Here is a 23,144-nt window from a genome sequence, read left to right on the forward strand (position 1 = left end):
CACGGGCGCCATCCACCCCCCGGCTTTGGCACGATGTGCAGTGGCGAGGCCCACGCGCTATCGGAGCGCCGCACGATGCCGAGGTGCTCCAACGCGTCGAATTCGGCCTTCGCAACGGCAAGCTTGGCTGGGTCGAGGCGGCGGGCCCTGGCGTAGACCGGCGGGCCCGTGGTTGGTATGTGGTGCTCGATCCCATGCCGTACTGCGACGGCCGAAAACGTCGGCCGCGTGAGGGCCGGGAACTCCGCGAGCAGGCGAGCAAACTCGTTCGCCGCCGGGACGGTGCGTGCCAGCTCGGTCGGCGCGGAGCTGCTCAATGTGCATACCAGGGAGCTGAAGGTTTCAGCGTTGATTAAACGACGCCGTTGGACGTCCACCAGCAGTCCGTGTGCGCAGAGGAAGTCGGCGCCGAGCAGAGCCATGGGCACGTTGGCGGTTACAAACGTCCAAGCGAAGCGTTGGCCGCCGAAGCAGAGGGTGACGTTGCGCGGGCCGAAGGTGCGGATAGTCGATCCGTTGGCCGCAACCAAGGAGGGGCCGCAAACCGCGGATTGCCTGTCCTGGTCAGAGGCGGGCATGACGCTCACTTGGGCGCCGGTGTCGCACAGGAAGCGCCGTCCGGACGCTTTATCCGTGATGAACAGTAAGTTGCCCGTGTGACTGTGGCCGGCGTTCATGGCAGGTAATGAACGCCGGCCTGGCCGTTTCCCGACCCGCCGAAGGTGCACGGGGGTCGGCATGTCCGGGCCTTCTGTCCGAACCTGGCATGATAGGAACACCACGCTTGGTCGGGTGGAGGCTTCGGACGTCGTGCTGAACGTGGTCGGCTCGGTATAGCGGCCGCCAATTGCGTCGGCAGTTCGGCCGTCGAACGCGCCGGGTGCTCGGGCGCCATGGATGGTGCATCAGGCGGCGGCGGGTCCCATGTCGCCGCTGCGATGCGCTGTCCCGCGGCGGAGATTTTGTCGGCTTCTCTGGCAAGGGCCCGGGGATCTGTGATCGTCGTGCTTGCCAGGGCGAGGCGTACCGGGTTAGGCAGCTGACGGAGGAACAGCTCCCGGAACAGGAATGCCGGAGAGTGCTCGCCGAGCAGCGAAAGCATGTAGTCCATTCGCTCGGAAGGGCGCGTGTCGCCGAGCTCCGGCAAATCGAGCAGGCGCCGTGCGCGTTCCGCCGCTGGGAGGGCGAAAGCATCGAGGAGAAGCTTCTTAATCGCGCCGTATTTGTCCGCGGCTGGCGGTCTCTCGAGGAGGCTCAGGGCGCGGGCTGCGGTGGCTGAACCGAGCGCAGCGACCACGTGGTGGAAGCGGGTGTCGTCCGCCGTGATGCCTCGCAGGGCGAACAGGGACTCCGCTTGTGCGAACCAAACCGCCGCGTGAGCCTCCCAGAAGGTAGGCAGTTTAAGGGCGACTGCCATGTCCATGTCGATAGGTCACCAATGAAGGAGCTGTGGCTCCCACGTCGATCGAAAGAATGGACGCGACAAAAAGCTTGAATTCATCTGAGCTGCTTTATTAGAATCAAACACTCAGGCACTCTGGGAAAAACGTTTTACGGTCGGCAATATATATCTATTCCGCCAGGGGGTTTGCCCAGGCCTGGCGCCAGGGGGCGTGGCCCCGCGGGCCGGCTGCGGCCTGGCAAGCCGAGGGCGAGCCTGCCCGGGCGTCCCGACCGAGGCCTGGCAAGTCGAGCGCGGGCCTGCCCGGGCGTCCTGGACGAGCCCGGCCTGGTGATCGCTCCGCGTCCTTGATAGGTGCAAGGCGATTGTGTAACCCCAGCGGCAGCCGCTACAGCACCACACATACATGTACATTGTACACACACAAGACTACAACTTATCTGGCACTGAAACCACCCCAAAGTCAGTTTCTATCTCGAATAACTTTATTTCCCCAATTTTCTTTCCTCCCAGTACCTGCAAGAAGCAAATACATTTTGAAACCTTTCCCTGATTGTTAGGTGCAGTGCCTCCAATGGCACAACATCCTGTCATTTAAAAAAATGATGAGCTATCATGTGCTCATTCAATGAGCTATCGATAGAAACAAAATGGCGCCCATCACACAGCTGACCAGAAATGTTTGGGATGTGTCATGTCGCTACTCCTAGTATATAATGACTCCAACCAACAGTACACTCATCTTTTCTAAATCAGGATTTTCTCTGCTAATGTCAAAACCTTATGGAATTTCTTCACTCCACCACCACTTGGAGAGGCCTGACATTTCGGTGCCATACTGTATTTACAGGTCCAGTATATGGCTAAATGAAGTCAAGTTTAAAAAAAAATCCTGTGCACAAGCTCATTCGACAGCGACACGATGCAGACTGAAATCATCGCGGGTGGTAGAAGGTGGCGGCAGACGTCACCAGCTCTGTGCATGATGTGGTCACAGCGCCACATTCAAACACGTGTATAATCAAGTTTTATGTGTGTTTGGGAAATAAGCGTTGCATTTATTCCAAAGTGTATAAACGAATCCGTATCGCGAAAATCCGCGTTGGATGGGGGTTTATGTAATCTATCCATAATAATAAAAGGCAGTGTCCGTCTTCTTTCGTGTATCATCAGATGGCCAGCTCAGTGTCGTGCAGCCATGCCCTCGTCTCTGGTCCTACGTCGAAGAGGCCGGCTTCTGAAGGTGGTCTGTATAGGGGGCAGGTGGTAATTATGTGTTCGGCAGTCTGCTCAGGCTCGCCGCGCTCGCACGCGGCGCTGTCTGCCAGGCCCCACATCTTCAGCGATGATTTGAAGCGGCCGACCCCCGTACGTAGATGGTTCAGCAAGGTCCATTGCAGGCGTGGTAGGTCTTCTCCTACGACGCCACCTCCTGGGTCCCAGATGTAGCGGTGGATGCGGGTGGGCCCGGCCGTTTCCCACACCTTCTTCCAAGATGCCGCCAGCCATGCGCTTCGAGACAGGTCCTCAGGGATAGAACTGAGCATCTCTTGTGCCGCCTTGTTGTAGGGATGGTGGGACTTGAGTCTGCTTGGAGGCGCCACTATCGTTGTGGTGTTGTGCAGGATGTGCCAGTCGTGTTTCTGGGCATTCCTTGCCAGGGCGAGGGTAGCAGCCTCCCGTCGGAGGCCGGCCGGGGCGATTCCCGCTAGGACTGGCAGGTGGAATGCCGGGGTGGGCATTCTGTCTGTCTGTCTGTCCGTCTGTCCATCTCCTCCATAACTCCAAAACCATGAAACTTAGCGGCCCCAAATTTGCATGCATACACCTGGACCTCCAACAAATTGCAATGCTGACAACTGGGTGTTTGGGTGTGTTATAAAACCCTTTTTGAAGATGATTAATGAGGTGCTCATAAGAAAAAAACCCAAAAAGCCTTACCAATGTGGTAGCCCGCCATCTTGGGCAGCCACTTGCTGGGTTCTTAATCCGCCATTTTGTTTCGGCCTATTCAAACGTGCCTTGCCTTGGAAACATGATCAATTATCATTACATAATTGAAGCATATCATCAAAATCTGGATTTGGATATGAGGATTGGATGCTGTAGACTAAATAAATGTCCAAAGCTGGAGTGAAATCTGACAAAATTTACCATATCTAGCAATTTTTTATAACCTAGTGTATATATTCATTTATTTAAGCAAGGCTGTCATTCTCGTTCTGGGGTTATTTTTATTTTATTTAACTTAATAATAATTCCCCGCGTGTTTTTTTTTTTTTTTTTTTTTTTTTTTTTTTGAAAAGCATGGATTGCAAATATAAAGGTGTTGTTTTTTGTGTCCTCATGCCTTGCGGTCCTCCTCATCTGCCGTGGCGTCGTCCAGAGAGAAATTAAAGACAGCCAATGGGATTTGTAGGCCTTTTTTGTAAATAATGAACACAAGCTTAAGTTATTTTAAAATGTATTTATTCTGAAAATCATTAAGTTCTTCAAGCATATTATAGACTGCCATTTCGTTCTCGAGATCGCCTCGCCGTACCGTCAAACATTCCAATGCGTCAATCGCGTCAACACTGCGCATGCACAAGTGGTCTATCGGGCCAATGGTCTCCCGCGATCTCTTCTCCCAGTCCACCAGATTATCACAGACACTTACAACTTCATGAAAAACGAGATAGGATCCAGGCCTAACTAACGAGACCACCCGCAGTACTCTAGGCCTTCTGGTTGCTTCACACAAACCCGACAAAGAACGTCTTCGTTTCAATAAATGACAATATCCAGCCGATTGGATTCATGACGTCACGGCACACAACACTACTCATATCTTTGGAACGGCTGGTTGGATGTGGACAAACTAAACGTAGTTTTGTAGGGGAGAACCGTGCACGAACGTCGATACCAATGGCGACCCTCACAGACCCGTATTTCCCGAGATAACGCGCCGGCCCGACAACAACAGGCGCGTGCTGTTGTCGGTACCATTGGAAAAAAAAAAATGTTGACGCGCAGGGTCAAAATCGATGCGCGCGCTGACCAGAGACCGGAAATATCTTTTTCTCGGCCTAATGAATAAAACTTATTTGTCGAGGTGACATTTCAACTTAACTAAAAAATGAGGTCATGGTGGCCATCTTTTTTTGTTCTTGGTGGCATCACATCTCAAGCCCGTTCACAATGTCATGAAACATGATTTCTGATTAGTTTACATATGCTTTATCAATTATATGGGCTGGCAAGATCGCTCGAATGTAGAGCGCTCACCTCTGAGGTGTCGGCTAGGTTAGATTACCGACCCCATTATTGTTGACAAGCAAAGTAGATATAAAATGGTGAGTCAAATAAAGCCAATGATGTTCTTGTCACTGTTTTTAGTACCTTCCAGGGTTCAACACTTGGATGTACAGAACACGGGACGGATGGATTTCCTCAATATATCATGGACTCCTGGTGCTGGTGACCTGCAGCAGTATGTGATTACCTTGGAACACAACGGAGATGTCGTTTACATGAAGGCCGTGCCTCACACTCTCATGACCTGCTCCGTAACCTCACTCACTCCTGGGAGGATCTACAAAGTTATCGTGACAAGCCGTAGCGGAGGTTATCAAAATCAGAGTGAAGTCTCTGCACAGACGCGTAAGTTTTGGTAAATAATGTTGAAACGGAATGTTGTTGTTGTTGTTTCGTATGCAGCCTGTGGCTGCTTGGCTGCATCATTTTCTGGGGCATGGCTGTGCCGCTGATGCGGTGCTCCTTTTACCAATAAGAACTGGTACTCATTTTGCCGATCCCGGAAGGATCAAAGCATTTTGCCGATCCAACCCACCTGGTGATATTTCATCGGCACGACAGGTGCTCAAACTCAGGACCCGAAGATCTCAAGTCAGCCACTTTAACTGTTAAGCCAACACCTGGCTGAGAAACGGGTAATGAGTTAGTTGGGATCAATGTAGAAAACCTGCCATCTATCAAACCTGTAATGTGACTTTTGCTTTGCTCATCCACAGGACCAGACCAAGCTTCAAATCTGCACATTACTGAGAGGCTGGAGGATCGACTGGGCATAGATTGGACACCTGCACAAGGAGACGTGCAGTTTTACATCGTGCACTACTCGGGTCCAGGAGATTCCGTAAACCAGGAAGTGATAGTTAGCAACTCCAGCAGCAGGTGTGTGTTGGAGGATCTTGTACCCGGCTCTTTGTATTCCATCAAGGTTGAAACTTGGAGTGGGAGTTTGAACACTTCAATATCCACATGGGAAAGTACAGGTAAGGACTTGGATGCAGGTTCATTTGGTTGGGTGCTTTTATCTGAGGCCATTTTTCTTTGTTCTTCATGTACTTATGGTGTGAGGCCATGAGTGATTGGCCACTTGATTGCAGCAGATGTGGCATGAACATTTTGTGCTGTGATAAAGCTTGGTTAATGTGGCTGCTGGCTGGGTAGTCTCGACTGTGGACAGGCCTATTTGGGACAGGTTGCAGGTTCCTTTGGACAGGCTGCAGGAAAGTGGGTTAGGTACTTGGATGTACAGTGGATTTGTTCAGATTGAGGTCAAATGGGTACGAGGTAGTGTGGGAAAAAGAGAGGCCTTGTTTGGGAAGGCTTTAGAGTACATTATAGGTTATTTATTTGTTGTAAAATTCAGATCTACAACATTGTCCCAATAGTAGGTTTAATTCAGAATCGATCTCTAGCAACACCTGTAAGAAATCAACAAGAATAATATCAGTATACCGTAATCAGAGAAGTAATAATGAATTGGCAATTGGTACAAGCAAGCCTGGAACATCTAGCAAAACGCACCATTCGAATATGCACGACCACACAGAATAAATGTCATAGGAATGAATCGGAGCGATGTCCGTCCGAGTTCTTATGGAAGCCCCTCAGTGGTCGGAGTCAGCATAGCACCTGGGTTCAACTTAGACACAATTTCATTACATTCTCCCCTCCGTTAAAACTACATTACCACTAGGGCTGAAATCAAGCTAGCAAAGCATAGTGGCAGAGTAATCAGTTAGCAATGGTCCATGTCAGTCAGTCCAACCATAGCGGTCGGGGCGGCGAATTTCTCTCCCGGCGCGGGTCCGGTAAACACCGGATACCACATCCCCGAGGCCGGAATCCCCCTCATCTGAATGTCCGCCTAAATCGGGTGACGGCGGTGGCCCCACAGGGCCATCCGGATCGGGTGCATGTCGCGATGGGGAAGCTGGTAGATGCTTCATTGTCGGATCAACTGTGCCGTAAGCTGGCTCGTCAATATCCCCGCATGGGGCCAGATGGCGCACCGAGACCGTAGACTCCCGTCCATTGGGCAACAGCACACGAGCGTGTTCGGGATTGGCTTGGAGAATGCGCACCTTGTCTACGTGCGGGTCATATTTACTCGTGTGAACCGCGCATTTGAGAAAAGCCGGTCCGGGCTCAGCAAGCCAGCCCGGCAGAGGACGGGTACTGCCCGAACGCCGCGGGTCACGAAACATACGGTCGTGGGGAGTTTGATTTGTAGCGGTGCACAATAAAGTCCTGATTGAGCTTAACGCCCCGGGTAGCGACCAAGCCCATTGGTCCAGTCCTAGTCCGCAGGACTTAAGGCTTAGAGGAACGGCTCTCCATATAATGCCATAAAAGCATTCTACCTGTCCATTCACCTGTGGCCTATACGGAGTAGTATAGCTAGAAGTGATATGCTGGAGCAAGAAGTTCCTCACATCCTGGGACAAAAACACTGCGCCTCGATCGGTGTGCACATAGGCCGGATTCCCAAACATAGAAAACAAGTTCCACAGACACCGGCTAACCGTAGCAGTAGACATATCGCCGCACGGGAAAGCAAAAGGGAATCTCGAGAACTCATCAACTATCGTGAGTAGATAACGAGAATTACTCGAAGCCGTTGAAGCCGGCAGGGGTCCTTTGAAGTCCATTGCTAATCTCTCCCACGGCCAAGTGGCCTGGACCAACGTACCCATCGGAGGGTTGTAGAAGCGAGGTTTGAGTTCAGGGCAAACGGAACAAGTGCGACAGAACCGACGAACATCCTCAACGGAATAAGGCAAGTTACGACTGCGCACATAATGAGCGAAACGCGGCACGTCGGGATGGCACAAGGTGTCATGAAGAACGCGCAGATCCTCAAAGGAGGTGAGACTCGCACACACTGCAGGCCGTGATAAAGCTTCGGCAACGAGGTTATCCCGCCCTGGGCGATATTTGATTTTGTAACAGAAATCGGCTAGCTCAATCCGCCAGCGAGTGATTTTCTCATTCTTAATGTGTTGGGCATGTTGCGTGTCGTACATAAAGGCAACACTATGTTGATCTGTGATGATTTGAAAACATCGACCGAGCAAATATGGACGCCAACGCCTGATCGACTCGATGATGGCATACGCCTCCTTTTCGACAGACGAGTGTCTTCGTTCCGCGGAGGAGAGATTCCTTGAAAAGAAGGCCACAGGTCGCCCCCCCCTTGAGAGAGTGTAGCAGCTATCGCGTGGTACGACGCATCGCATTCCAAAACAAAGGACTTGTTTTCGTCAATCGTCGACACAGCGGCGCCAGCGATGTCGGACTTCAGGCCATGGAAAGCGGCCTGAGCAGCGTTACTCATGGGGAACGCATCGCAATCCACAAGTGGACGAAGCTTCACGGAAAAATTTTGAACCCACTTAGAATAATGAGCAAACAGCCCGAGAGCGGCCTTCAAAGAAGCACAATCGCGTTGCTGGGCCATGTCGAGCAAGGGTCGCAGACGCTCCTTATCCGGAGCGATAGAGCCGTGGGTCACGGTGTACCCCAGGAGATCTATCGTTCGAGCAGAATAGCGACATTTAGCCTCGTTCATAGTTAGTCGATACTTGTGCGCAACCTCGAGGAAGCGTTTCAGATTAGCATCATGATGTTCTTTGTCGTACTCGCAAACCGTGAGATTATCCAGATAAACAAAGACATCGGTTAAATTCTCCTTAGCAATGAGGTCGTCCATAGCCCTTTGGAAGCACCCAACCCCATTCGTGACCCCGAAAGTTAGCCGGGTGAACTGGTACAACCTCTGTCCGGATTCGAACGCAGTGTAGATGCGATCTGCCGCGGAGATGGGAATCTGATGATACGCGCTTCGTAGTTCGAGAGTGCTATATACCGAGTACTGTGCCACCTGTCATACCAGAGAATCCATTCCTGGGAGTAGGTAGGCGTACAATTGGGTAAACCGATTAATCGTCTGCGAATAGTCGATTACCATGCGTTTGCGGTGCGATTCGGTTCGTACCACCAAAACTTGGGCCCGCCAAGGCGACCGACTAGGTTCTATAATACCTTCCTTTAAGAGCTGCGCAGTCTCTTCAGCAATGAATTGCATGTCAGCCCGTGAGTAGCGTCGTGATTTAACAGCAACCGTTGTACAGTCAGTAGTCATATTGGGAAACAGCGACAGTGGCTCAATTTCCATCCCTGCAAGAGCACACACAGCAAGAGTATCAGCACCACCAAATTCCATTTCCAAATGCCCATGTCGCCAGAGAAAATCGTGTCCCAGCAAAACTTCTGCACATAATGCTGGTAAGACCATTAAATGCACATCCGGAAACATTCGACCCTTAATCACAAGCTTTAGTCGACATTCCCCCCGAGTGCTGAGCAATAGCCCTTGAGAAGCCATGAAAATTCTGCGTTTTGTCCCGAGAATCGGCCAGCCATGCCTCTGAACAAGTCGTAAATCGACATAACTATCAGTGGAGCCCGTGTCAATTAAAGCTTTTGCAAATTTTCCTTCAATCATGAGTGGAATGACAGCACTGGACAGGCCCGGTGGCCCTGCAGTAGTCGAGACGTGGCGCTCGAGCCTCACGTGTGGATCTGACGCCCACTAATGTCTTTCGTGCAGTCAAAGTCGAACGTGGGACGGTCGGGCCGTCGGTAGGGGGCGCTCGAGCCATGCGCGGAGATCCCTGCTGTCGTGTAGTCAAAGTAGACCGTAGGTCGATCGTGCCACCGCCAGAGGGCGCTCGGGCCACGCGCAGAGATTCGATGCCAGCGTACGTCGATCGGGAAGCCAAACCCGGAAGTGTGCTAGGCGTCGAAAGAATTCCTGTCGAGGACGATTGAGCCGCGTACCGTTGTGATTGCGCGACTTGTTTAGTCCGCGCGGTAAGCCTAATCAAGGTTGAGCGCTCAGCTCGGGGCCCATGGAGAGGGGCGATTCCAATCAAGGCCACGCGAGGCGCCGTTTGTTCCGCGGGCGAGGAGAGAAGCACATTCCGTGGCGAGCGGGTTCGCCGGCCCCGCGACGAACGACAAACTTTTGCGAAGTGACCTTTCTTCGAACACAAATGACACGTCGCCTCCTTAGCCGGACAAACTGACCTGAGATGATTCCGGTTCCCGCAGAAATAGCACTTAGCGTTACTTCCTGCCTTGGGTCCCGCAGCGGCGGCCGCTGTCAAACTCGGGTCGGGGTCCCCAAGCGCGTTGGGTGCCTCCAATTCCGGCGAAGATGCAACATCCTCGAGCTCGGCGGTAGTTCTCTCTGGGCGCGTCTGTCGGGTTATCCCTGCAGTGACGTATGGGCGATCATACGCGCCGGCTTGTACCTGCGCTTTGGTGTACAGGTGAGATAGCCGAAGGGCGGTTTCTAGGGTCAAATCGGCTTGTTTGAGTAGTTGTTGTCTGATGACCGGAGATCGAATGCCTGAGACAAAAGCATCGCCAGCAAGGTCATCGCAAACTTGTGCATGGGTGCGTGTCTCGGTGGTACAGTCCTTCAATAACCGTCGGAGGTCTTGAGCGAATTGGTCAATGGTCTCCGTGGGTTCTTGTCGACGAGACGCGAGCAGATATCGGGTGTAGACCACGCTCCGAGTTTTGATGTAAATACATTTCAGTTCGTCCACAGCAGCATCGTACGTTGCGCACTGAGTGTGACCGTATGGTTCACTTTGGAATGCAACACCGCAAGCTTCGTGACAGCGGTGAGTTCATCCTGCGCATCCAGATGACTGGTCAGGAGTTTCAACCAGTGTAGCAGTTGTGCAGACGCGTCCGGCGCCTGGGGGTCCGCGCTGAAGATTGGAACTTGTATCAGCTTGTGAGCCATGTTGTTCTCGTTCAGGACGAAGAGAAGATTCTGAATTAATTGTTGGAAAAATCAGATCTACAACATTGTCCCAATAGTAGGTTTAATTCAGAATCGATCTCTAGCAACACCTGTAAGAAATCAACAATAATATTATCAGTATACCATAATCATAGAAGTAATAATGAATTGGCAATTGGTACAAGCAAGCCTGGAGCATCTAGCAATACGCACCACTCAAATATGCACTACCACACAGCATAAATGTCACAGGAATGAATCGGAGCGATGTCCGTCTGAGTTCTTATGGAAGCCCCTCAGTGGTCGGAGTCAGCATAGCACCTGGGTTCAACTTAGACACAATTTCATTACATTATTGATTCAAAGAAATGTGAAATATTAGCAGTTATTGATTGATATATTCGATACTTAACGTTGACATTTATCTCTTCCTTCACTTTACCCAAACTCCATCATCAACATTCCCTCTTCTTCATCCAGTTCCAGCAGTGGTGCAAGACCTGACTTTGAGCAATTTAGGCCACAGTTCCTTGTTGCTCGTGACCTGGTCACCTCCTCGTGGCTTTTATGACAGTTTCTCTCTCCATCTGTGCTACGGCACAGAAATCCTCGTCAATGAGACACTTGCACGTACCGTGCTCACCAACCGCTTTTCATCCCTTGTGCCCGGACGCTTGTATACTGTGTCTGTTGGTACGTGGAGGGGCCCATTTGAGTCCTGGACAAGAAGTTCAATAAGAACAAGTAAGGCCTTCATCAAATCCCACAATGTTTTTTTTCCTTAGAATCACATATCTTCCTCTATCTGCCTCATTTGATGGTCCTTTGAAATAACATCCTTATACTCTAATTAATTGAGGCATTTATTCCCCTCGCCAGAGGAGAGGGTATTGCATTTGAGTCCGTTTGTTTGTCTGTTTGTTTGTCTGTCTGTCTGTGTTTGTCCGCACAGAATAAATATGATTTTCTCTGCAACCGTTGGTCCGATTAACAGGAAATTTTCACCCGAGGTGCAACTCTTCCGGTAGAATTTTTTAATGATAATTATGACGTTATCGGTCACGTGGTTCGCCGCCATCTTAGAAAAATCGAAAAACTTTGCACCTCTATATCTTGGAAAGCGCCGAATAGAAAAAATTGAAACATGGCTCATTGTAAAGAACTCTCCATGGGGAATAAAATATGTTAATGATGCGATGTCATAGGTGCCTCCATTATGACGTCATAATTCGACAAGTACAAAACTTCACCCGATGAAGATGAAATTTCTTGAGCATTATGTTGGCATAAACTGGTGAGGAAAAAAAAAAAATGACGTCATTGGTCACGTGTTTCGGCCGCCATATTTGTTTTAACACAAAAGCCTTAAAAACCACTGCAAATACATCTTGGCGAGGGTTTGCAATCTCTGATTGCTCTTTTTTTCTTGTTAGATTTGCATCTCTTGTGGTTGGAGCAATTTACTATCGTTTCCTGTAAAAATTAATGAAGATTTCAAACTAAAGTTTCAGGAATGTTACCTGTTTGAAATTGACTTTAAGTGCACACCATTCAAAAACGTTTGAACATTATTATTACGATAATCATTATTATTTATTTTAACCAGAACCAGCAACAGTGACAAACCTACGAGTCGATGGAACCCGGACTCGAAGCTTGGACCTCATGTGGGACTTGGCTGAGGGGGATGTTGACTTCTATCGATTACTCCTCCGACATGGAGACAAAATCGTCGACTCTGTGGTCTCAATGTCCCGGAACACACGGGAGTTCTCACTTCGGTCGCTGGTTCCTGGCCGTATTTACCAAGTGTACCTGTCAACATGGAGCGGAGACACCAACAGTACCGTCTCGCTGCACTCGCAAACACGTAAGGATGTTACCTCATTGTTCGGAAAATCATGACTATTGTTATGCAAATAGCCTATTGTGTGTAATGTTTTTGGAAATAGAATGGTTTTGTTACTTTTAACCAAAGGTTAAATTCAAAGTAGACATTGGAACTTTGTCTCCACAATCTAATACCATATTTTCAGAACATCCTCTGCAATTATTGTTATTAAAGCCGATTCCAAACAAAGTATGTTTCCCATAACAAAGCAGACGCATTAGGGTAAGTACATCGGGATAAAAAGGTTTCGATGGGATAACATGATTTGAATGCTTTTTCAAAGCAATAGATACGTTTAACAACCTCACATGCACATGTGCAGTAAACATTGCTGCAAATTAGGCAATAACCTAAAGCCTGAGAATTCTGCAGAATTGATCACAAATAAACTCATCATAACTGCCATTTTACTCTCGGCAGCCAATACAAAAGACAGTTCACATTGTGATACAAAAAATGAAACATGGCAGTGATGTTCTTATATATTGATACTCTTTAAATCCAGTCCTTTAACTAACTCGAAAATTAAACATGGCATCCACTTTGTTTTCAAAATTGCCGCCAACATTCTAAAACGTGCCATAAACTTTTTAATATTGAATTTAGAACGTACGAGTAAACAAGAAAATATATACTTGCGAAATCCCTAACATAAGTTGTTGGCCTATGATTACCTCAAAAATAATGGGTGGTTGAATTCATTTACCTGGTATGCAAATCCTCTTAAAATTTCAAGTCAATCAGATGAAAATTGAGGATTATAGAAATTTGGTCTATGTTGACCTTTTGGCCTATGTTGACCTAAAATATAATTGGTGATTGAATTCAGTGACCAGATATGCAAGTCCTCTTCAAATTTCAAGTCAATCGAATGAAAATTGAAAATTTTAGAAATTTTACAAAGTTGGTGACCTTTGGCCTATGTTGACCTTTTGACCCCAAAACAATAGGCTTCTTGCTTATGACCAACTCTACCAATTGGTGAAGTTTGGTTGAAAATTGTGACCTGTAGGCGACAGACAGACAGACAGACAGACAGACAGACAGACAATAATGCACAAGACCAACTAATATACTTGAAAAATCTTCGATTTTCGCAAGTAACCATTCGAGTGGCACTCAGTAGAGCGCACACCTCCGCCAGGCTGAACAGTTTATGTTTTGTATCCCACTGATAGGCCGGATCTGGATTCGGACCTGAACCAAAATCTAATCAGCTTCTTCTAGTCACTTAACCAACTCATCCACCAAGATTAGTCATAACTCGTCCATAACATTTTTAAATATCATGTTATATATCGGTTTTCAGCCGATCTCTCAATGGTGAAGAATCACTTAAGAAATTATACCAACCGGTTCCGAATCTGGATCTTCACCAAAATCTAATCATTTCGTCCGTGTCACATACACTAAATCTCTGCAAAATTTCATCTGACTCCGTCCACAACTTTTTGAGATACCTTGTTCACAGACAATCAAACAAACAGACAGACAGGGGTGAAACATAACCTCCACCCACCTTCGGTTATATAATTGTGACATGTATTAATTTCGATACAATAATTCCATAATGAATGGATTCTCATATTGAAAGACTATTAGAGCATCTGCTCTGAGTTTGGGAGATCAGCAGTTCAAAACTCTGTCTGAGCCATACCAAAGACTTTAAAAATGGTACGCGCTACTTCCCTTACTTAGCGCTCAGCAAAGAAAGATCACAGACAAACAACCATAGGTTGGAAGCCATTGCACAGGCTTCACGGATCTAATTGCCTCCTGCATTGAAGATCTTTGAAAGGGAAGTCATATTATTATTTATAAAGCTCTTTCTAACCACTGACTGATATTAATGTTCGGTACCTTCCGCGTGTCGTAGAAAGCTGAAATTTGGCATGCCGACAGACATCGAAGCCGGTACACTGGGGAAAAATCACAGGACTGTTGGAAAGCATCCTTTAATGAAAATCTACGTTAAAAAACTGTAAATGCATATGTTAAAAAAAACAAACCTCAATCAATACCTAGCATTTCAATATTTTAATTTCTACAACTGTAAACTGTGAAAGAAAAATCTCAATGAAAACAGTGTGTAAGTATGTACGTAAAAACCCTAAATGCGTCTGTAAAAATAATAATAATAATAATAAATGAAAAAAAATTAAACCTTAAATTATATCTCGCAGCAGGTTGGTGCTGGTTGCCTATAATCATAAAGCTTCTATTTATTATGTACCTACATATGAAGCTTAGGTTTGTTATTGCTAACGCAATGTGTAAGTATACCCAATTAGTATTATTATAATTTATATATTACATTATTGAGCCATGTAAGGTAAGTGTTAGATGGCCAGTATGTGGTATGTCATTAGTTATTTGTTCCAGGGGTTTACCCTCTCGCATGCGCTGAATACCAACCTGGGGATGGGCTGCACATTTAAATGCTCGTTTATACATGTCTTGTCCACTCTCAGAGCTTCATCATTTTTATGAGACAGTACTCCTCTCATTGTGTTCCTTGAATTACTTCTGGGCACTTGTGCCTGAACCACTGCATCATTGTGTATTTCTGTGTTTACAATACCCCCGGCCAAACTACTTCCACTGTGCCAACAGCTGATCATTCACCACTGTGGTCACCTCCCAATTTGGTTATTCCCGGCTCTCACTCCCAGTGTCCTCTTTCAACATCTTTCTAACAAGCGTAACTTATCGCCTTATATTTAATTTTTTTATTCCCACATTCAGATTTGATTTGTTATTTCTTCCCCTTTGTTTTTAGCTTATCTGCTGGCCTGCAGCACTGGAATTGGTGATTAATGTTGATTATTTCCATCTTCTCATTTGCTTTTTTATTAATATATGAGCAAAGGTACCGGCGTTGCTAGGCAGGCCCTCCTCCTACACCCTCCTTCTATCCTACCCCATACCCTCCACCCTAAACCCTTTCCCTCCCTTCTCTGACAAAGGTACCTGCATGTATACTGCATGGATATGTGGTTCAAGGTGCTCGTGTAAATTTCGAATGCTACTCCCATTAATTCCCAGTCCCACAGGCCGTGAGCAACAGCAAAGTAAGAGGTCGAAGTACCAACTCATTACATGTGTCATGGAGGGCAGCACAAGGCGATGTCGACGGCTATCGAGTGGAACTGCTCACGGGTGATCGCGAATGGGTCAGGAACATCACACTGCCCGTTTCTACCACCAACTACACATTTACGTCCCTGACACCCGGCAGGATGTACGACGTATTCATTTACACTAACAGGGGAGGCCTGACCAGCCAGACGTCTTCGACACGAGGAAGGACGGGTGAGTATGCATGTGGAAGAATGGTGTCCAGCAGGAAAAGTCCTCATGGTGGAGTTTGTGCTGTTGATTTGCGCAGGGTTCATGGTGTGCAGCAGTTTGTGGTTAACAGTATTGAGACTTCAATTTAATGGTACCATACCAAAATAAAGATTTGTGAGAAGCACAGACACAGATGGATGCTGTGAAGAGAAACAGTTCGAGATGGTTTGGTCATGTGTTGAGGAAGGATCAAAGTGACTGGTTGAGAAGAGTGATGGAAATGAATGTAGAAGGAAGTAGAGGACGTGGAAGACCGAGAAAGACTTGGCTAAAGATGGTCGAAGAAGAAATGCGGGCAAGGGGGTTAACAAGGAGAGATGCAGAAAATAGGGCAAAATGGAGAAGATTGTCATGGGGACCGCAAGGCTAACCCCCGCTCTTGCAGGGAAAATGGCCTAAAAATGCCTGTTGTTGTTGTTGTTGTTGTTGTACAGACACGAAATCGTTATTCTGGGATTCAGTGCTTTAGTTGAATGTGGTAAAATATCTTATTGGTAGTATGATTTACTATAACAGCATTGAGAGAAACTCAGACACAAGAAGAGGCCATTTTACCCATCATGCCTCTCCCCTATCTCCTCCATCCCCCCCCCCCCCCCCCCCATTAACTTAATCTATCAGTTCACTTGTCATTTATGCATTAATTCTTCTTCTTCTTCTTCAACTTCTTCCTTTTCAACATCTCCAATTATTCCCACGTTCTCGTGGGGTAGGCTGGGGGTCTTTCTCGACCTTTTCGGTTTTTACCACATCTTTCACGAACTAGCTGGCCAGGCCTGACCCGATTTAAGTAGTTAGGGTAGGAATTTGGCCATGGTGCCGGCGATAACTCACCTACTCTTCAGAAAGGATCTTTAACTTCCACCAACGAATCACCCTGCCTATGAAACACTGGGATGCGAGTTTGTAGCTGGGCTGAGATTCAAACCCAGGCCAGGCAGCTTAGATATGATTGTGTATACCTTAAGTCTATCCTGCACCCCTTATGCACTCATCCCATTCTTACAAAATTAACTTAGTTTGACTTAGCATCAACATCCCTTTGGCCTCGTGCCCTAGTAGCTCTCTTGGTAAGGAATTTAATTAAACACAAGCTCTCTCTGGAAGGAATTTATTCAGGATATCAGCAAACAATGGCCTACACTTTTCCTATTTTCCTCGAGGTACCATGAGATTTTTATTACATGTGGTGACAGCTGACTTTATATAGCAATCTCAGGGGGAAGGCATACTGTGAGATGATGTAACGCAACTGGTCAACATTGCAGCTTGGAACAGCAGCTTTGGCGAATTTGATTTCACCTCTCTTAAATCTCTCATTTGCAAACGCCATGTACTTGTTTATATTATTGTGTTGAGGCCAAAAGGTTTGAGTGACGGAACATCGTCAAGAGGATTGTTAAGGAAGTAGATGGGAGTGTTCAGAGAGACAAAGTGAGAGTGTGAGATTTATCAGGATCGATCGACATATTCTAAGTGTAGGATCACGATGAGAATATCTGGTTGAGAGCCGCATGTTGGCAACGAGAGTAGAGGAGGTCAGTAAGCCATGTATGGAGGTTGGCTTGGATGCCATAGGCAGAGTTTTGAGAGCAAGCGTAGGGGGATTGTGGGATCGGGTTGGACAGACTATATCAAATGCTTGAGATGTGTCCAGAGAGACATCAAAATATAATCTTTAAAATATACTGTTTTCTGAGGTATGTGTTGAGATGATATGAATGAATGAATGAATGATCGTTTTAAGGCCATTTTCCCCGCTAGAGCGGGGGTTAGCCTTGCGGGCCCTATGACAATCATGGTTCCCTGTTTGAGGCAATGTTTTTATGGCCGGATGCCCTTCCTGACGCCAACCCTTGGTCACGCTCTTAGGATGCGCAGGGATACGGTGTACCTATTCTAAACCGGGGTACACACCGGGATCATTCATCCCAGCAAGCTGGTACTCAATTTGCCGACCTCGGAAGGATGACAGGCTGAGTCAACCCCGCTGGTGTTAATTTAGCGATCGACCGGGATTCGAACCCAGGATCCTAGGATCCCAAGCCGGCACCCTAACCGCTAAACCAACATCAGGCTCGTGATGTGTTGAGATGATTTCTAAAAAATATAATTCCCTGATTTACCATTTCTCCACATCATGGAAGTTTCAATTTTGTCCACGCTGCTGGCACTTTCACAATTGACATTTCATTTTATTTTCTTGATTCAAACCAATAACTGGGCCAAACATTATTCGGTGGTGGAGGATATGTTTTCCTCCGTGTGTATTACTTGCAAAATCGAAGATTTTTCAAGTATATTGGTCGGTTGTGTTTGTGACTCTGTTAGTTTGTCACCGGCCTACAGGTCACAATTTTCAACCGATCTTCACCAAACTTCACCAAGTGGTAGGGTTGGTCAAATGCCAGAAGCCTATTGTTTTTGGGGTCAATAGGTCAAAAGGTCAACATAGGCCAAAGGTCACCAACTTTGCTAAATTTCTAAAATCCTCCATTTTCATCCGATTGACTTGAAATTTGAAGACCACTTGCATATCTGGTCATTGAATTCAACCACCAAGAATTTTTGAAGTCAACTTAGGCCAAAAGGTCAACATAGGCCAAATTTCTAAAATCCTCAATTTTTATCCAATTGACTTGAAATTTGAAGAGGACTTGCATATGTGGTCACTGAATTCAACCACCAAGTATTCTTGGTCAACTTAGGCCAAAAGGTCAACATAGGCCAAATTTCTAAAATCCTCTATTTTCATCGAATTCACTTGAAAATTGAACAGCATTTGCACATTGAGTCACTAAATGGGGAAACTAACTATTTTTGAGGTCAAAAGGTCAAAGGTCAACTCAAGGTCAACCTTCCAAAATCATCATTTTTCATCTGAAAAATCGTCACTTTTCATCCTGTTGACCCGAGCTTTGATCAAGATTGTAAATTTAAATCTTCATGAAATGGACAATTTGCTGTTTCAATGGTAAACTTTTGGGGGACGGCGTATTTTGCAAGTATCGTGCTACGCATGACGTTTTCTTGTTTGTCTGTCTGTCTGTTTGTGAACAGGATATCTCAAAAAGTTGTGAATTGATTTGAGCTAAATTTGGTGGAGAGGTTGGGTGTGTGAAAAGGAAGAGTTTATTCAATTTTGGTGAAGATCCGAATCCAGATCTGTATAATTTTTAAAGTGATTCTTCACCATTGAGTGATAGACAAAAACGATATGTCGCATGCTATTTCAAAAAGTTGTGGATGGTTTATGACAAAACTTGGTGGAAGAGTTGGTTAGGTGACAAGAACAAGCCGATTAGATTTTGGTTCAGGTCCGAATCCAGATCCAGCCCATCAGTGGGATACAAAACGTAACCGTTCAGCCTGGTGGAGGTATGCGCTCTACCGAGTGCTGTTCTAGTCTATTCTTTTTTGTCCCCCGTCGCTCAGCGGAGCGAAAGGGGGACTATGGCTTTCCCCTCCGTCCGTGTGTCCGTCCGTCCGTGCGGGCGGGCGTGCGTGTGTGCGTGCGGGCATAAGCGAAGGACCGCATTCAAATTTGGTGTGGGTGCAACCCACGTCAAAATCCAAGATGGCCGCCGCCATGTATGTCTGATGCCATGTATGTCTGAACCTTGTAACCTGCATATCTTGAAAAATAAGCGAAGTACCAACTTCTAATCTGGTGTGTGGGTATATCTAGGCATAAGGACGACCGCTATTGAAAATTGGGTCGCCACGTCAAAATCCAAGATGGCCACCACCATATATATATGTCTGAAACTTGTGAGCGAAATATCTCGAACAATAAGCGAAGTACCAACGTCTAATCTGGTGTGTGGGTGTATCTATTGGGTCGCCACGTCAAAATCCAAGATGGCCACCGCCATGTATGTCTGAACCTTGTAAGATGAATATCTTGAAAAATAAGCGAAGTACCAACTTCTAATCTGGTGTGTGGGTGTATCTCTGCATAAGGACGAACGCTATTGAAAATTGGGTCGCCACGTCAAAATCCAAGATGGCCGCCACCATATATATGTCTGAAACTTGTGAGCGAAATATCTCGAACAATAAGCGAAGTACCAACGTCTAATCTGGTGTGTGGGTGTATCTATTGGGTCGCCACGTCAAAATCCAAGATGGCCACCGCCATGTATGTCTGAACCTTGTGAGATGAATATCTTGAAAAATAAGCGAAGTATCAACTTCTAATTTGGTGTGTGGGTGTATCTCGGCAAAAGGAAGAAGGCTATTGAAAATTGCGTCGCCACGTCAAAATCCAAGATGGCCGCCACCATATATATGTCTGAACCTTGTGAGCGTAATATCTTGAAAAATAAGCAAAGCACCAACTTCTAATCTGGTGTTTGGGTGTATCTCGGCACAAGGAAGAACGCTATTGAAAATTGGGTCGCCACGTTCAAAATCCAAGATGGCCGCCGCCATGTATGTCTGAACCTTGTGAGCGGAATATCTTGAAAAATAAGCGAAGTACCAACTTCTAATCTGGTGTGTGGGTGTATCTAGGCATAAGGAAGAACGCTATTGAAAATTGGGTAGCCACGTCAAAATCCAATATAGCCACCTCCATGTATGTCTGAACCTTGTGAGCGAAATATCATATCATAGCATGTTTTCTGCGTCTTAAACTTTGTCAACTCACATCACTTCACCGACGGGGGACCTAGGCGTAACGCTTGTTGTTGCTTGATAACCACTCCAATTCATTTGTTCTTCTTTTCACATGTGGAACCAACTACCTAAGTATATTCAATCACATTATTCCCTTCCGGGCTTCAAGATGGCTGTCCCCCACCACTTCAGGTCACTCCCTCCCTCCCCCCATCCATACTCATGATATTTTGCACCCTCATCAACCCTCCCCAAGTCCACCCCTACCTTTTCTTGTTATTGATTTTTCTCCTATCTCCGTCCCCATTCATTCATTTTATTGTTCTGTGTTTCATCCCAGTTTTTCCTTTCCTCTTCTTGTTGTGTTTGAGCTTGTATCCCGTTTGTTCACTGCCTCTGTCCTCCTTCCCCTTCTCTCGGTCTCATTCTTTCCCACACCCATGCTTCCTCCAAGTGTTCCTCTGTTCTAGCTTTATACCCTGCTGTCTGGTACCCTCTTCCACAATGTTGTTTTTGTTCTGTTATGTTCTGGTCCTTTCTGTGTTCTTTCTCCTTCCATGACCCTCGACTTCATTAAAAAAAAAAAAACCTTTAATTGTATGATTTGTTTAATGTCAGGCTCATACAGGAGCTTGTTCATGTGTCAATTGAAGAACTAGGACCGCAGGAGATGTTGGTATACCTTTACATGAATAGCAAGGGCTAGTATATTATCCACACACGATATTGGATTTGTACCTGATATATCCGCATCATGAGCTACGTGTTCAGGCGGTAATGCCATACAGGCCAAACTTTTTATTGTAATGTGAAACTATATCTGACACTTGGTTTGTAAGTAAACAAACCAAAAAAAACCTCAGAAGGGACATAACTTACATCCTTTTTTATTGTTGTTCAAGTTCCAGAAAGAGTCCGTGGCCTGTACACTGACATCCAGTACTCCATGAACTCACTAACTGTTCGCTGGCATGCATCCATTGGTGAGGTCGATACTTACACACTGCGTCTGTTTGGAGATGGTGAGCAGCTGCTCCAGAACTTAACAGTTCCTCCCACTATCTTGGAGCACACGTTCTACTCGCTAATCCCTGGGATGCGATACACAGTGAAGGTGTGCGCCATGTCAGGGGAACTGCAGAGCGATGAAATGAAGGTCGAAGGGCAGACAGGTACTGCAATAAATTATGCAATACACACAAATGAACTCGAAAGATGTTCTTAGAATTCCAATCACAACTGCAATAACTTTCTGGGAGGGGAGGAGGAGAGGGGGGGGGGGGGGTGGGAGTCAGCCTTTCGTGACACCATGTAGTCACACAATTGTGATTTTAATTTCTAATCACGTGATCATTTGTCACACACTTTTATGCTTTGCTGTGCAAAATTGTATCTGTCTTTACTTTTATTCAGTTCCTGCTACCGTTTCTGGCCTCACCGGGAAGAACATGGGTTTTGGGGAACTGGAAGCATGTTGGAAACGTGCGCAAGGTCAGGCTGATTTTTACATGATCCAGCTTTTGCTCCCCAATGGCACTATCGTCTTCAGCAACCTGCTGTCCATTGACATTACCAGCTATTTGTACAGCGGCCTAGTACCAGGGCGCACGTTTCTTCTACGCCTCTTTTCCATGAGCGGTGAACTTTTTAGCTCGCCATCAACACAAAGTGCGACAACAGGTGCTTTATTGCTCTTTTTAACACTGATCTTCGTCTTTCAATCCTGTGCTCAAGTGCAACCGATAACTTGTTTTTATTTTTAAAGGCAATTGTACACAACCCTGTCAAATATATCCAGCCACTGCGAGTTTGCAAACATCTGAGCATTTGTACACTTTTGTAGGGGATTTATTTTAAACGGGATGAATATGTTCAGTCTCATGAGCACAAAACCTCATCACGACGGCGGGACAGGAACCACGTGCTACAATGACTGTTGCCGCACGGATTCCATCCAACAGGATATCTGCCTCCCTATCCTGTCTCTGGTCCATCTGGCAGACATGGAAAGGCAATTTGAAACAACTATACATTGAAAAATCATGAGCTCCTCTATATGTGTGCAGGCTGACAAGATGCATCCTGCTCTTTACTCAAGTATCCTATCGGATAGGTTGTTCTGCAATGATATAGAGATGAGAATGTTGCATTCTCCTTTTTGAGCCAGCTAACCCACAGCAGCTCGACTTTGTCAGATTGTACAAATCTGGAGGAGTTTAAGCTTTCTAAATGTGTGATTGTCCTTATTGCTTCTCAAGAGCTGCTTTTTGGACCACGAGCAGGATGGTGTGGGGTGCAGGCACATCCTGTTTGGTCAGGATCCATATGGTAATAACCGTAATGTCACTTGGTTACGGGTTCTGCAACAGTGAAGGGTGTGTTGCGTGGGGCTGGATGTGACACTTAAGTAGGGGTGGTGCTATGACCAGCTCGCTTGGTTGGGGAGGGGTATTGTGGGGTTGTCTCTATGCTGTTGACAGCCAACCAGGCCAGAAGCACTTGTGTCGAAAAATGTGCCAACTCGCACGTCCCCAGACAATTTCTATGGATAGACTTGCGTGCATCGATTGATGGAAAATGGCACTGCTATTGCCACTGTTTGACCCTTTTTCTGTGATGCAGTGCCTGGCTCCGTGACCGACATTTCTGTTTCAAACAAAAACACAACCAATGGGCTGTGGTTGACTTGCGCGGGACGCAGTTGGAGACAAAGACTTCTATGAGATCCTTCTGAAGAACCCGGACAACAGTCTACAAGAAAAAATACA

The 23,144-nt window shown here is 46.6% G+C and overlaps 1 protein-coding gene across 1 annotated transcript in view; it reads left to right on the forward strand.

Annotated features, from left to right (window-relative positions):
* Positions 1 to 23,144, forward strand: part of LOC137412050 (tenascin-X-like) — a 157,794-nt gene that overhangs the window by 134,555 nt on the left and 95 nt on the right. The window contains exons 24-31 of the mRNA XM_078782729.1: positions 4,781 to 5,044; positions 5,416 to 5,679; positions 10,995 to 11,258; positions 12,121 to 12,384; positions 15,451 to 15,717; positions 21,279 to 21,548; positions 21,790 to 22,056; positions 22,999 to 23,144. The exon at positions 22,999 to 23,144 is cut by the window's right edge and continues 95 nt beyond it. Of these exons, the coding sequence (XP_078638855.1) occupies positions 4,781 to 5,044; positions 5,416 to 5,679; positions 10,995 to 11,258; positions 12,121 to 12,384; positions 15,451 to 15,717; positions 21,279 to 21,548; positions 21,790 to 22,056; positions 22,999 to 23,099 (1,961 nt within the window). The 3' untranslated portion in view covers positions 23,100 to 23,144. The remainder of the gene's footprint in view (positions 1 to 4,780; positions 5,045 to 5,415; positions 5,680 to 10,994; positions 11,259 to 12,120; positions 12,385 to 15,450; positions 15,718 to 21,278; positions 21,549 to 21,789; positions 22,057 to 22,998) is intronic.

The sequence above is a fragment of the Myxine glutinosa genome, chromosome 7, assembly GCF_964187855.1.
Source record: "Myxine glutinosa chromosome 7, kmMyxGlut1.1, whole genome shotgun sequence".
NCBI classification, from domain to species: Eukaryota; Metazoa; Chordata; class Myxini; order Myxiniformes; family Myxinidae; genus Myxine; species Myxine glutinosa.